We start from the raw sequence: 14,489 nt of genomic DNA, 5'->3' as shown, positions 1-14,489 counted from the left end.
GCGCAGACAGCTTGACGCAAGTGTGGCGCACTAAGCCCTGGGCGTTTGCGAGGCTTACGCGTAAGAAGGCTGTGCAACACACCAGTCTCGAACGAGAATGCCAAGCAACTGCGCTCTTATCAGTCTATCTCTCTATCAATCACATCTTATCGCAGGGCGAAAAACGGTCACAGCTGCAACCCTACCCACACCACACAGAACCGAACACTGGTCCCGTTTTGGAGTGGAAAGTCAGAGAGTATCGCCAAATCTACGAGCAAGTGAAGCACCCCCCGCGACAACCCGACCTCCGCCCCCCGTCCCTCCCTCCGGCAGATCCACCCTTCGTCAAACCCAAAAATCAGCCACCCATCATGTCGCCCAACAACCTGCCCGCGTACGTAAATTTCCCCCGGTCGCGAGAAAGAGATGGTGAAAATGGCGGTGATGGTGGGGGTTGGTGGAGGAATTGAGGGGGAAATGGAAGATGGAACATGGAGCTGATGGGAGAACTATAGCATCTTCAATGCGACCAAGGAGGACATGGAGATGCTCCTGAGCGCTCAGTGCCACATGGGATCCAAGAACTTGCAGGTGGGGATATCTCTCAAAGCGAACGAGCTTCTGGACGGCTCCTAACGAATGCTGTGTGATAGGTGCACATGGACCCTTACCTCTACAAGACCAGGCCCGATGGTATCAACATCATCAACATTGGCAAGACCTGGTAAGTCGGAAACGATTCAGCTCAACAATTTCCCGACTCGGAATATCCTCCATAGCACAGTTGTGCTGATTACCTTGGGGATTTGCAGGGAGAAGATTGTGTTGGCCGCCCGTGTCATTGCTACCATTGACAACCCCGCCGATGTCTGCGCCGTCTCTGCTCGTCCTTACGGACAGCGTGCCGTCCTGAAGTACGCCGCCCACACTGGTGCCACCGCCATTGCCGGTCGTTTCACCCCCGGTAACTTCACCAACTACATCACTCGTTCGTTCCGCGAGCCCCGTTTGATCATCGTCACCGACCCGCGTAACGATGCCCAGGCCATCAAGGAGGCCTCGTACGTCAACATCCCGGTTATTGCTCTTTGCGATACCGACTCGCCCACCGAGTTTGTCGACATCGCGATCCCAACCAACAACAAGGCTCGTCACTCGATCGGTCTGATCTGGTGGATGTTGGCTCGTGAGGTCCTCCGTCTTCGCGGAACCATCGCCTCAAGAGAAGACCGCTGGGATGTCATGGTCGACCTCTACTTCTACCGCGACCCTGAGGCCGAGGACCAGAAGCCCATCGAGGAGGCGGACAAGACCGTCCCTGTTGAGGAGGTTGCTGCTGAGGGTGGCTTCAACGCTACTATCACCAGCGGAGACTGGGAGGTTGCTGGTGGCCCCGCTGCATTCGCCGCGCCTGAGGCTACTGGTGCCACCACCAGCTGGGATGCTGAGCCCGCCGCTGAGTGGGGTGCTGAGCCCACTGCGCCGGAAGCTACCGCCGGTTGGTAAAAAAAACGGATGGGGCAAATGGAGAAACGTGGGGTTCCTTTTTTTTTCGGTGGCGTTCCGCATTTTAATTAAAAACAACTCCGCGAAGATGAGAGTCATCGTTGGCATCTTGTAGACCGTGATGTGAGGTTGTTTTTGTCTGCAGTTGACCTGTATATGAGCTGAATCAATGCTTCGCCAAAATGCGCTCCATCCAATCCCACATAACATAAATATCCTGTTACATGACACAAATGCGACATCTTCTGCAGCATTTATTATTTTAACTTCGAGCCCGAGTCTCTTGCTCATGCACTTGGTGTTCTCCATCCACCGTGTTGCTTCACAAAATCCCACTCGCCTCCTCCAACGTCACGTTACCTGGTCTCGACCCAGTTCAGCTTGTGGTGAGCCAGGATTGTCCGTGTGCACCATCTACCATTAAAGCTTCACCATCACGCAACATCCCCGCTATGAACACTAAAGTCCCTTTCCCTCTACCTTTAGGAACCAAAAGTACAGCATCCAAAAACCCCTGCGTAATCTGCCTCGACGAGATCTCAGAGCCGTCGACAGCCCTGCCCTGTCGCCATCCATACGACTACATCTGTCTAATCAACTGGCTCGAGCTCCGGCAAACATGTCCTCTTTGCAACGCGGCGGTCAGCCATGTCCAGGTCTTCGATAAGGACAAGGGGAAGAGTGTTATGGTGTGCGCTTCCCTCCTCACCACTGACCTACTGTAGCTAATAGGATCTACCCAGCACCGCGTTGACCCGCCACGCCCTCCACCCCCCGCCGCCGCGCCCTCAAGCTCACGACCTTCGCCAACCCGTCGCCGCCACCACCCAGCACCGCACCGTCCCCCTCCCGTAACCACGGACACGGCGATCCTCCAGCGCCGACACGTCTACAGGAACCGACTCTTGAGCCTGCACGTAGGCTCGAACCGGATCTCGCGGTTCCGCTCCTACACACCGCGCATGGTGCGCGACGACGAGGAGCTGCAGTCGCGCGCAAAAACGTTCATCCGCCGCGAGCTGCAGGTGTTCGAGTGGACGGCGGATAATCGCGAGTTCATTCTCGAGTATATCCTTGCGATCCTGAAGACGATCGATCTCAAGAGTGCCACCGGCGCCGCCGAGGATATGCTCGCGGATCTGTTGGGCAGGGAGAATGCTCAGATTTTTTGTCACGAGATTCATGCATTCCTCAGGAGCCCGTATAAGAGCTTGGGGGACTTTGATAGGAGCGTGCAGTATAAGGAACCGCTGCCGACGAGGTTTGGGGAGGATGGTATGCCTGTTGGACACACTGGATTGAGGAAGAGGAGGGTGGATAAGGTGGAAGGCGAGGGAGGGAGGACGCCGCTGGAGCCGGAGAGGAGTAGACGACGGATGGGGTGAATGTGAGCATTGAGCATAGACGGGGTTTAATCATGTTCTCGTTCGCCGCTCCGGGTTCTACGCCGACCGATTGGGTCCCACATGGCAGCCCTTATGCTGTCCGGCCTTGTGATGAAACGGCGGGGAACGAGTGAGGAGAGAGTGCCAATTGCGTTGAGCACGCAGAGGGATGGATGGAAGAGGCGGGCGAGAGGTTGATTGTATACAGGCGAGGCCGTAAATACTTACACGCTGTATCAGATATATGTTGTGCTAGCCGTAAAAACATGCCCTCCGTATCGGCATGCTTTGAGATTCCCCAATCGAAACAAGAACACCAGTAAACAGAGATATCTAAAATACACGCTCCCGCATCGCATCAACCGACCAAAATGATCGGTATCACTAAGGCAAAGATGCATTGGGCACCAGCAGCTAGTGGAGCAAGGCTAACGATGCCCATCGGACTAATTGGGCACCATACCTTCATCCTCTTCCTTCAGACTCTCCCTCCGCAAACATCTCCCGTCTCCCGTCACAATGATATCTACCAACCAATCACTTCCATCAACGGGCACCTCATCTTTCGGCACTACCTGGCAATCGAGCGCCAGCGCAACCAGCACCGGCATCTTCTTCCCGCTTTCCTTCTTCGCCATGTTATACCGCGTCAGAAAGTAATCGTAGTAACCCTTGCCGTGTCCCAGCCTCTTGAAGCTCTCGTCGAACGCTACTCCCGGCATCACGATCAAGTCCAGTGTTGTATCATGTTTGGCGTCGCCCAGCGCGTTTTGCCGCGACGAGATCGAGTCTTCGGGGAGCGTGGGGATTCCCCAAGAGTCGGGTTGGAGGGAGTGGTAGTCCTCGAGCGAGGCCAACGCAAGCATGTCCATCAGACCCGGGGGCGCCGGGCGGGATGTCGCCGCAGTCGAGGCAGCATGACCGGGGGGACGCCGGTGGATGTAGGGTACATAAACGTGCTTGTCTGCATGCGCGCGTAATTATTCAGCCGTCTGTCCGCATGTAATATGTACTGCCGGTTCCCAGTTGCTTCCCACCATTGCTCAACGAGTGCTCGACGATAGTCGAAGTGTCGATTTCCTTCTGCGGCATCGAGAGGTACACGCTGAGGCGCGAGGCTGCCGCGTATTCTGGCAGCGAGAGAAACGTCTTCACGCATACTTGCGACTGCGATTGGACCAGCGACGCGGGGAGCTGCGAGAGGGTCTTTTTCATTGTAGAACGCAGCGCACGCTTCGCGGCCGCCAGCGCGGGCGTCATTATTGTGATCGTCGTCGTCGTCGCCGTCGTTGATGTGGGTGTTTGGGGGCCGGACATTTGTTTGGTTGTGGGCTAGTTGGTCGTCGGCGGGCTTGTTGGCGGGGGGAGGATTGGATTGTAACCATGGGCGGGGGTAATTCTGCTATGGCGTATGCCAACCCGCGATCTTGATTGCAAGCTACTCACACAGTGATCTTGGTGCACTTTATATGAGACTCAGTTTTGCCTCCCTGCCCCTCCTTCTCTACAGAAAACCCAAGTAAAACGGTCTACATTTTTACTTCGTTCATGTTACGTTCAGCTTCCTCAACGGCCACTCACAATCTCCGTCACCGCTGCAACTCGAATCTCATCAGCGCCCAGAAGCGGAGGAACTGTCATCCGCAGCAGAGTCCCCTACGCTTTGAAACAGCGGTAAGGCAGCAACAAAGAAATTACCATCAGCATCACCAGCATCATCGCGACTCGAACAAACATAAAAACCGCCGATACACCACTACCGTCATAGCTGCTACTGCTGCCCTAGCTTTACCGGTATCATACGCCCTCGGCAGGAACTCAGAGGAAAGTGCCGACGACTCCAGGAATAAATCTTCCGCCTTTTCGCTTTGGCCATTCACCACTACCACTGCCCCGGAAACTCCTTCATCCGACGACTCCCACACAGCGCCGAACTCCAACAACGAACCCAACAACATGACCGGCCCTTCCACCGCAAAAATTCCGCCAGGACGGCCAGAGACATTGACGAAAGCCGAAGAAGCGAAATTGAAGGAGCTATGGGCAGCTTCGATGCGAGTATTCGGCGTCATTGAGCACGACTCCGTCTCGGCACCGTCGGATACCGCTGCTCCCGAAGTCCACTCCGCGGCGCCGAGTACCACCGAAGAGTCAACTCACAGCAAGAAGAAGTCGCTGGGGCGCCTGCTCTCCAGGTCTACCAAAAGGGACAGTCATCCGCCGGCGACGGCTACACCTTTGTCTCCTACTACCGCTGCTTCACCCGTTACTCTCGACGACTCGGACGATAAGTATGGCCATAACAAGGACTTCAAGGTCGCGCTTGCGTCGCAAACGCCCGCGGAGCTTAGGGAGGCGTTTTGGGGCATGGTGAAGTGCGATAATCCTGATGGACTGCTGCTGCGGTTCCTCCGAGCGCGCAAGTGGGATGTGGACAAGGCGCTGGTCATGATGGTTGCCACTATGGGGTGGAGATCAAAAGAGATGGATGTATGCTTGTCTCTTTCTTTGTCTTTGCCGTTCACCCTCGCCACCGGAGACTGACGGGATTATAGGTTGCGAAAGTGGTCCGCGACGGCGAGAGTGTCCCGATCGCGGAAAACGACGAAGGCTTCATGAAGCAGCTGCGGATGGGCAAGAGTTTCCTGCACGGTGTGGATAAAGACGGAAGGCCCATCTGCTTCGTCAGGGTGCGTCTGCACAAGCAGGCAGACCAGACGGAAAAGAGTCTCGAGAAATACACTATCTACATCATGGAGACGGCGAGGTTGATGCTCAGGACTCCGGTGGATACGGCGTGTGTGGTGTTTGATATGACGAGCTTCTCTTTGGCGAATATGGTATGCAGAAACCTGCGAGCGACTCGTGGTGAGACTGGCGCACTGACGAAATGGATAGGATTACGCCCCAGTCAAGTTCATGATTAAGTGCTTCGAGGCGCACTATCCCGAGTCGTTGGGAATATGTCTAGTGCATAAAGCACCATGGGTGTTCCAGAGTGTTTGGGTAAGCAAGAATACATCATGTCCCCGCTTTCGGCCGTCACTCACATATTCGGTGCTCAGAGTATCATCAAAGGCTGGCTTGACCCCGTAGTCGCCTCGAAGATTCATTTCACCAAGACTACCGAAGAGCTGGAGCAATTCATCTCGCGCTCACAGATCATCAAAGAACTCGGCGGTGACGAGGACTGGGAGTACAAATACATCGAGCCCGCAGAGGGCGAAGACGTGGCATTGAACAACACAGCAAGTCTAAGCTCTCTGCAGGCCGGGCGAGACGCTGTAGTCAAGGAGTATGAAGAGCTGACCCGGGCATGGATCGCCGCGCCGGAGGGAGCGGAGTCGGATGAGAAGAAGAATAAGCGGACGGAGCTGGCGAAGAAGCTCGAAAGAGGGTACTGGGCAATGGATAAGTACCTACGTGGGCGAACATTGTACGATCGTACCGGTGTCTTGAAGCCGGATGGGAGTGTGGATTTCTACCCCCAGAAGCAGGTAACAGTTGAGACTCAGAGCGACGATATAGACTAGAGCTGGAGGGAAGGCCTTTCAAGGTAGTTTGTTTTTTGGGTTTTGTCTTCTTAAGAGGGATGGGATACATTATAATGTATGTAAGATGAGAATGGCTTGGTTTAATGGCATGGCGACAATGCGAGTCGAGTTAGACGTTGCGATTGACCGCTCATGTTTCGGTAAAGAATGGCAATCGAAATGCGGGGCATCCATTCCCTCGCGGGGAGGCCCGCCCTACGTCATTTAACTATCGCGTTGCACCCCACATTCTCATCACCATCAATCCGCCCCCCACAGACAGCCCGACAGCTCACCCATCAACCACAACTATCACAACCATGTCCGCCACAGCCTGTATCTTCTGCAAAATCGTCAAGGGCGAGATTCCTTGCTTCAAAGTGCGCACCCCCGCGAACCCTCCGCGCTGTCATCCAGCAGCTAACCTCCCACCGCGCAGCTCTTCGAATCCACCAAAGTCCTGGCGTTCCTGGACATCCAGCCGCTCTCCCGTGGGCATGCCGTCCGTTCTCCTTCCCCCACCTACGCATCCAGCCACACATGTTGACCCGTGTAGATGGTAATCCCCAAAACGCACGGCGCAAAGCTGCACGAGATCCCGGACGACGAGCTCGCGGAGCTTCTCCCGGTAGCAGCGAAACTCGCGCGCGCCGTCGGCAGCGCCGACTACAATATCCTGCAGAACAACGGGCGCCTTGCGCACCAGGAGGTCGACCACGTACATGTCCACTTCATTCCCAAGCCGAGTGCGGAGGAGGGATTGATCGTGGGCTGGCCGGCGACGAAGGCGGATATGGACGGGCTCAAGGGGCTGGCAGAGGAGGTCAAGGGAAAGCTATAGATGGATGGATGGATGGGTTCATGTGGAGATGGCGGGGGTTCAGGTTGGAGACGGTAAGAGGCCCTTATAGGAGAATGAACTGAACTAAACTGGCTTCTTCCTACCACCCCCCTTGAAATAAAAGCGACGCGTTCCGGAAAGGAAAGTAAACATGTCTTTGCAGCAATGGTTCGCTTCCTGCCTCGGTTCGGTATTGGTTCTCTGCTGTTGTCGGCACGACGATCCCCCCGCGCTCCCTCCCCCGCTGCAGAGAAAACCCACTGGCAACTCCAATGGAAGATCAGTGGTGCTCCCCCACGTACCGGTGTACCCGAGCCAGCGCAGGTACAGATAGACTGGGCGATGTCCGACGAAGAGCTTAGGGGGTGGGTTCTCCAGGATTAGGACGTGATCGAGCGACAAGTTGGCGGTTATGCGAGTGAGAGGGCGTGATGTTGCATGTGCTGGCCGTTGCCATCGATGACGCTGTGTAGAGTACCTACGGCGGAGTTCTGCTCCCCGGCCACTGCAGGTAACAAGTTGTTCTGTTCCCTCTTCCAATCCGGTGACCAATGACCACCGGGTAGGCTGTGCTTGTATGTTTTGTTTCTATTTCCGCACGCATCGATATCGAATTACAAAACCCCATCAATAAAGAACGTGGCGTTGTGTCCTCCAGAAAGAAAGAAACTGGGAAGAAAAAGCTTGCTGGTCGGTCGCTGACCACTGGCCGGTGCACGTCACCCTCACTTCTAAAATCAAAGCTTGGCGCGTGAATGGAAGTGGGAACCTTGCCGCCCTCGTTAAGACATATTTCATTTCCAGCCTCCACTCACTTGAATCTAACACTCAACCCTCCACGCAACGAGACACGAAGACGACGAAATATCCTGCCATATATACATACGTTCGCGCGCTCGAGAGAAAAGAAGGAGATTTACAAACACAGGCACATTTCAAGAACAAAGGAAATATGGCTACCCAGCGAAAGAACGGCAACTCGCCGGCTGAGTCGGTGGTGCGGAGTATGTACACTACAATCGGAATGTCCGGCGAGAGGAAGAGCACGATGGGAGTGATTTTGCTGACATTGTGAGAATCACAGGCGCAGATGATAAGCGGAAGCTCGACGCCCTGGCCTCCGATGACCGCCACTTCTCGATGATTCGGTATGTCATTGCCCTGGGATGTGTAGTGTAGTGTAGGGTGGATAGAAACTGACTGTGCTATTCAGCGCTCTCCATCTCGCGGATCTGATCACGGAGCTCAATGGTTCGTTTGTCTACAGCCGACCGGAAACTGGAGTGCAGTCGCTGATATGGATGTAAAATAGGCTTCTGTGGTGCCATGAGCATCTTCTCGTCGCTGCGCTACTGTCTCGGCGATTCTACCGACTTGAACCAGTTGTACCTCGCCATGGTGCTTGTGCCGCTCGGCCTGTTCTTTGACTTTATGGACGGCAAGGTTGCGCGGTGGCGGAAGAAGAGCTCGTTGATGGGACAGGAGTTAGATTCGCTCGCGGATCTTGTACGGATTCCCCTTGAAGCCTTACAATGTACGGGCCGGTTATGCTAACATGTGCTTCGTAGATTTCTTTCGGCATGGCACCGGCCTCGTGTGCGTTCGCCATCGGCTTCCGCACCATGCTCGACACGGTGCTGCTCTCGTTCTTCGTACTGTGCGGTCTGTCACGATTGGCACGCTTCAACGTGACGGTGCAGTCGCTGCCCAAGGATGCTACGGGCAAGAGCAAGTACTTTGAGGGAACGCCCATCCCAACCACTCTCTCGATCGTGTTCTTGATGGCGTACTGGGCCAAGCAGGGACTGATCCTCAACAACATCCCATACGGCACCGTTGGAGAGGGCTTGTGGGAGTTCCACCCCGTCGTTCTGATGTTCTGTGTGAGCGGTTGCGCGATGGTTTCGAAGTCAATCCATATTCCCAAGATATGATTACCAATGGGGAAGAAGGGGGAGGGGGGCGGGCGTTGGGCTGGGATGGAGGGGCCTCTTTTTACTTTTCCTTTTTGTTGACTACGGGCGATTGTGATAATGTGCTATCATGATGCATGGGGCAATTGAAAGCGTGGCTCTTGTATGTTTTCGACGTGGTCTCCGGACACAGCGGTTGTTTCGATGTTTTGTTTTGCTGGTCTTGCTAGGGCTGTTTCTGTTCATTCACCACATGCATAGATATACCTACGAATTGCTTTTGTGCGGGGCTGTTTGATCGCTTGCTTGTTTTGTGGATCCTGTTGGTGACGGGGAATGGATGTTTCGTGAGGCGAGCCGCATTCCGACGGACGGATAGACCAAAGCAATCGATAGTGGATTGCCCATGTTATACATGCCTACTCCCCACAGTGACCATAACCATGTAGAGTACCTATATACGATGAGTGCCATCATCACCACCACCATCGCCATCACTACCACCACCAGCAGCCCCTCTCCCGGCCGACACAAGCGAGACTTGGTGCTGCTGCACTTGCCTATCTGCCACACCCGTCAGTTAGGATTCCTGCAGCCCTAGCTCGGGACCGGGGGCCTGAAGGTGGTGATATCTGAGAACGGCATCCCGTTCGTCTGGAGTCGAGGTGCACAGACTCCCCCTGTGGAGAAGAACCCTCGGTGGAGAGTGAAGGACCGTCTCGGATGGGTCGGTGAGGACGTAGCGCAGCGAAAACCTATGCCCTACTTTCCTGTTTCCTGCACCCAAGCGGTGATGACATGCTCACTGGCGATCTTTGTCTCTCCTCCTCCAACAGGAGTCCCCTTCTTGCAGCCAGCTTCCCTCTGTCCCCCAATCCCTCGCTCAGGCAGACGGACGGCCAGCAGCAGCAGCAGACGCAGAAGAGAAAGAACGGAATCCCCCAGACTCCAGTGACAATTCTATAATTACAATCATAACAACCACAATTACATACGACCCATCCACCACCACCACCACTCCCACCATGCGCTGGACGTGTCTATCATTGGTCCGTCACGACAGCGGCGATGATTGCTGCAGCATCTCCGACTGCAGCACCCGCATCGCGTCGCACAGCGTGCGCGCCACGCTCAAGCCACACAATGACAGCGCATCAACCGCAACCACATCCTCCAGGACCAATAATTATTCCAGTCCTTATTCCACCCACCACCACCACTACCACTACCACTACCACTACCAACCACTACTGCTACTGCTGCCGCTGTCTCTTCCCCTCCATCTCGAGCTTGAGCAATTCTTTCGGAATGAGATGGCTATCGAACATGACGACGTTGTCGACGTTAACGACTCGGTCTTTATGGCTTCCCTTCTCGCCAATGAGCTCAAGAGCTATTCGTTCGACTTGGACGCTCTGAGACAATGGATGATTGCTTTGTGAGCTGCCATGCTAGACCCTCCCCCGCCCTTCCCCACACAGGCGCGTAGATATTATATCTCTCCAAAGTAGTAAATGCTTACGGATTGCGGGGTTAAAGTGTAGTATGCGACTTCAACGTTGAGTGAGTAGAAGTTGTCCGTTGTCGTAATTGAAGCCCTGTCGCCTAACAATAATCTTGTAGTGTCGGTGTCGAAGTCGAGTACATGTTTCCGTCAACAAACCTCTCAACAACAGACATCCAGACAATCTGCTTCAGCAGGTCTGTGATCCCTCTTCCTCCGTCCCTCCTTCCATTCCTCGTCGATTGACATCGTATCTGGCTATAGCTTCCCCGAGAAAAACAACCCCGACGCCATAATCGAAGACTCTGCCTTCCACTTCAAATTCCGGCACACCTCTCCCGACGTGACCGTAGGCCCCACGGAAGACCCGGCACATTGGTACGGCTACTGTTTATTCCGACAAAAGCGGGACATCTCGGTGAAGCGGCACTACAGACAAAAGTCATTGATCCTGGTGTCGCAACATGAGTTCCCGCCGCTATTCAGCCACATCGTGCAGACTGTGTCGATGCTGGAGTTCGCCGTGAGCCCAGCTCTCTGTGAGAGCGCTTGTTCGAATATTGCTGCGTGGGGACCACCGGAGATTGGGATCAAAGAGTTACCGTTCCTGGGAGAGATACTGGAGGTTCACATGTGCGTTGGAGGCCCCGGTCTTGCGGGTGATAATGAAGGCTGATGGTGACGGTAGACCGCTTCATAATTCGTTTCCGCTCCAGGGCGTCATGTCGCACTCGTCCAGCGCGGATCTGCGCGTGGAGTTCAAGGAGGTCCACGCTGCTGCACCAACGGGAAGCTGGGCGAGACTGGCGCATATGCTCACGTCTCTGTCGGAGCTTTACATCATCTTCGAACGTGTATGTTGCCTGATCATTTGTTCGGAGAATAGGGCTGATAGTATCTGTGTAGGCACTGCTCTCGGAGCCGCTGGTAATTCTGGCGGATGATCCTAGGACGGCCAGTGAGTTTGTGAGCTCGGTCGTGGATCTCATTCGGCCGGTGCCGTTTGGAGGAGATGTTCGGCCATTCCTGACGATGCAATCTGGTGAGTCTCCAAGCGGTTTAGTGGCGGTCCGTGCTGACGTTGCAGATTTCTGTCCCAATTCACAAGAATCATTACCAATGCGACATTATCTGATTGGCATCACGAATCCCTTCTTCCTCAAACGAATACAATGCCAGGGGAAAGAACCCAACCAGGCACACGTAGTCTACCTAGCCGGTCCGGAAACGAGGTAAGAATGGTCTCCCATTGCTGCGTCCGAGTGCTGACCGGATTCACCAGACGGAAATCAGGTATGATGTTCTACACATCGTTCATTGAACGCGCAGAGCAAGCTTCCCATGTGGTACCCAATGAAAGCAAAGGATACATCGCCAAGGACCTGACCTTCCTGCGCAAGCTGGACGTGCTACTCAAAGACCCAGAAAGCTCACGTGAGTCCAGATCAGCCGCGAGTCTCATCGTATATTTACTGACTATCCCCAGCCCAAGATGTCAGTAGATTCGTGCGCCGCCACTTTGCTCTTCTCTCGGCATTGTTCCTGGCACCATTGAACCGATACCTGGCTACTCTAACCTCCTCGACGCCGGACTCGAGCGTAATCGACATGGGAAGTTTTTCGGAAGAGGACTTTTTGGATAGTCTATCAAAACACGGCTGCTCTGTGGCATTCAAGGGAAAAACCAGCTACCTTCGTCACCGGACCGCGGAAGCCTTCTATCGAAAATTCTGCAGGTCTCCAAGCTTCTTCACGTGGTTGGAGATGAAGGTGAGACTGCAGACTGCCGACTTGCCTGTAATTCCAATGAATGGGGATTTAGAGATCAAAGTGGAGGGATAGCTGCTTTCACACTACTTGTCCGGTTTTTCTTTCACGTGCTAGCACATCCATTCGTTCGTTCCGCCAACCGGGTGCCTGGCAGTTCAAAATATTTTCTTTTCATCGTGTTTTCTTCTCCCTCTTCTTGGTGAGTCTGTATTATATGGGTGGCAGTGGACTTTTGCTTTTCCAGTGTAAGGTGTTTTAATGAAATCCATTCGAGTTCGGTGGGTTGGGATTATTTTCATACCTACCCGTCGGATACAATGTATGTACCAAAGTATACACTGAAGTATCGACGTCATCTCGATAGCCCCGTACCCCGAAAACACCCCGCGATCGCGTGTGGCACGGTCATAACCTGCAGCAGAACATTATCACCACCATCGCCATCCGTCCTCCCACTCCTCAATGATCACCACTCGATGCTCCGACGCACACTCATCCGCCTAACCCCGTTCCGCCCCCGCACCCGCAACTATGCCACCGTCGACACCTCCGACCCCTACCGCTGGCCGACGCACACGCACCCCACACCGTACGACATCCTCGAGATCCCGCCGAAAGGCGTGTACACCAAGACGCGCTACCTCGAGCTGATCAAGCTATACCACCCGGACCACCGGCACCACCACCTGCGCTCCCACACTTCGCACCTTGAGCGCTTCCGGCTGACCGTCACCGCGCATCGCCTACTCTGCGACCCCTCGCGGCGCGCCGCCTACGACCGCTACGGTGCGGGCTGGCACCATGCGCCCCCTGGCGCCTTGGGCTCACAGCCACTGACCCCAGAGTCCGCGAAATGGTGGCAGCAGCGCGAGGGGCACTCGCCGTTCGCGTCCGAGTTCGCGCACGCGTACGGGCGCGGCGGGCCCGATGACACGGCTGCGAACGGGAACTGGGAGGACTGGGAGCGGTGGCGAGCAGCGCGGGATCATCCGCCGCAAAAGCCTTTGCTCACGAACAACGGCGCGTTCGTTACCATCGTCGTGATCCTGGCGTGTGTCGGCTCGCTCGCCGAGCTGAATTATGTGGGCGGGAAGAGCGAGCAGGCCGTCGAGATGGGCGAAAAGAGGAGTGTTATGCTGGGACAGGACCTCGCGAGGAGAAGAAGGGAGGCTGGCGTCGATGGGCGTGAGGAGAGGGTTAGGAGGTTCCTTATCATGAGGGATCCGGTTGATGCGGGCAAGAGGTTCAGAAACGCGCCGGGGGATAAGGGGGGGGGGAAGTTGCTGCTGCCACCGCCGTCCGAGAAACCGTTGGATACTCCGCCGCCGCCGGTGAGGAAGGGACGTGGCGGAGATGGGTAGGAGGAAGGAGGAAGGCTATACATGTATGCATATTCCGGGAGGAATTGCCGTGGGCGTTGGGAGTTGGTATTTATTCTATTCGATTCAATAGCAATGTAGTTGCATGTTTCATTGCTCAGTCATGCGATAGGGATATTGCTATGCACGTCATAAAGCTTCGGGCACTCCATTCGAGAGCAATGACAGGACCGGGAGGGGGAGGTTTGGTCAGTGATTCCACACCTATTCACGATGCATCACTCGACACCCAACCATCGAGGGCGAGATAAATGTTTCTACATCTAATGATTTGTCGTTTGTACTGTGCAGGATAATGGTGAGAGGGTGAATCCCAATCAGGCCGGACATTTTGAAGTCCAGTGATGGAGGGGGAGGGATACGGAGCTTGTATTACACTTAAAACTGTCACGGCCAAATAGGTAGAATGGAGTACCCTACAGAACGACGAGCCCAAAAAAAACCATCCCATTTGGTGATCCCAATTGGAGAATGAGCGCACCTACTACCGCTACGGAATTCGCGCCAAAGTCCGCGAAGCACTGTTCAGCTACGGCATCGAGAAGATGCACAGTGCACTTTTGGTCATCTCGATCGTGATTCGGATGCCCCGAAGAGGAGCCCTGGCCCTAGTTAACGTCTTGTACTCTACATACCTCATAGCTTTCATGGCAGCCACCGTCCCATCTCCGGTAGC

At 54.8% G+C, this 14,489-nt stretch overlaps 8 protein-coding genes across 8 annotated transcripts; 7 read left to right on the top strand and 1 right to left on the bottom strand.

The window, feature by feature from the left end:
• The first annotated feature begins 130 nt into the window (after window positions 1–130).
• Window positions 131–1,691, top strand: BZA05DRAFT_429220 (ribosomal protein S2, flavodoxin-like domain-containing protein). The gene is made up of 4 exons (XM_051486125.1): window positions 131–376; window positions 498–573; window positions 636–706; window positions 795–1,691. The coding sequence occupies exons 1-4, from the start codon at window positions 354–356 to the stop codon at window positions 1,486–1,488; spliced, it is 864 nt and encodes a 287-aa protein (XP_051341659.1). The 5' UTR covers window positions 131–353; the 3' UTR covers window positions 1,489–1,691.
• A 20-nt stretch (window positions 1,692–1,711) lies between these two features.
• BZA05DRAFT_238118 (uncharacterized protein) lies at window positions 1,712–3,059 on the top strand. Its single transcript, XM_051479878.1, has 2 exons — window positions 1,712–2,177; window positions 2,232–3,059. The coding sequence occupies exons 1-2, from the start codon at window positions 1,941–1,943 to the stop codon at window positions 2,871–2,873; spliced, it is 879 nt and encodes a 292-aa protein (XP_051341658.1). The 5' UTR covers window positions 1,712–1,940; the 3' UTR covers window positions 2,874–3,059.
• Window positions 3,060–3,319: 260 nt separating this feature from the next.
• BZA05DRAFT_333733 (uncharacterized protein) lies at window positions 3,320–4,133 on the bottom strand (the record flags this gene model as incomplete). Its single annotated transcript, XM_051480698.1, has 2 exons — window positions 3,320–3,837; window positions 3,911–4,133. The coding sequence occupies 2 exons, from the start codon at window positions 4,131–4,133 to the stop codon at window positions 3,320–3,322; spliced, it is 741 nt and encodes a 246-aa protein (XP_051341657.1).
• Window positions 4,134–4,281: 148 nt separating this feature from the next.
• On the top strand, window positions 4,282–6,593 carry BZA05DRAFT_391344 (uncharacterized protein; the record flags this gene model as incomplete). The annotated part of the gene is made up of 4 exons (XM_051482968.1): window positions 4,282–5,363; window positions 5,429–5,713; window positions 5,772–5,879; window positions 5,939–6,593. Coding segments are annotated over exons 1-4 (1,798 nt in total), but the record flags the coding sequence as incomplete, so codon positions are not given.
• Window positions 6,594–6,726: 133 nt separating this feature from the next.
• On the top strand, window positions 6,727–7,247 carry BZA05DRAFT_333969 (HIT-like domain-containing protein; the record flags this gene model as incomplete). The annotated part of the gene is made up of 3 exons (XM_051480709.1): window positions 6,727–6,786; window positions 6,846–6,908; window positions 6,963–7,247. 3 exons carry the CDS (start codon window positions 6,727–6,729, stop codon window positions 7,245–7,247), a joined length of 408 nt encoding a protein of 135 aa, XP_051341655.1.
• A 671-nt stretch (window positions 7,248–7,918) lies between these two features.
• BZA05DRAFT_238095 (uncharacterized protein) lies at window positions 7,919–9,304 on the top strand. The gene is made up of 5 exons (XM_051479877.1): window positions 7,919–8,251; window positions 8,332–8,395; window positions 8,461–8,498; window positions 8,560–8,753; window positions 8,816–9,304. Exons 1-5 carry the CDS (start codon window positions 8,200–8,202, stop codon window positions 9,179–9,181), a joined length of 714 nt encoding a protein of 237 aa, XP_051341654.1. The 5' UTR covers window positions 7,919–8,199; the 3' UTR covers window positions 9,182–9,304.
• An 881-nt stretch (window positions 9,305–10,185) lies between these two features.
• BZA05DRAFT_472231 (uncharacterized protein) lies at window positions 10,186–12,800 on the top strand (the record flags this gene model as incomplete). The annotated part of the gene is made up of 9 exons (XM_051488005.1): window positions 10,186–10,598; window positions 10,700–10,723; window positions 10,784–10,861; window positions 10,929–11,297; window positions 11,353–11,518; window positions 11,571–11,706; window positions 11,752–11,896; window positions 11,947–12,098; window positions 12,151–12,800. 9 exons carry the CDS (start codon window positions 10,186–10,188, stop codon window positions 12,504–12,506), a joined length of 1,839 nt encoding a protein of 612 aa, XP_051341653.1. The 3' UTR covers window positions 12,507–12,800.
• Window positions 12,801–12,910: 110 nt separating this feature from the next.
• On the top strand, window positions 12,911–13,795 carry BZA05DRAFT_424607 (uncharacterized protein; the record flags this gene model as incomplete). The annotated part of the gene is made up of 2 exons (XM_051485920.1): window positions 12,911–13,660; window positions 13,739–13,795. The coding sequence occupies 2 exons, from the start codon at window positions 12,911–12,913 to the stop codon at window positions 13,793–13,795; spliced, it is 807 nt and encodes a 268-aa protein (XP_051341652.1).
• Window positions 13,796–14,489: the final 694 nt, after the last annotated feature.

This window comes from Tricharina praecox (genome assembly GCF_024521635.1).
Source record: "Tricharina praecox strain CBS 144465 chromosome Unknown BZA05scaffold_6, whole genome shotgun sequence".
Classification (NCBI taxonomy): domain Eukaryota; kingdom Fungi; phylum Ascomycota; class Pezizomycetes; order Pezizales; family Pyronemataceae; genus Tricharina; species Tricharina praecox.
Note: the sequence above shows the minus strand (reverse complement) of the source record. Positions and strands in the feature narration are given on the sequence as shown.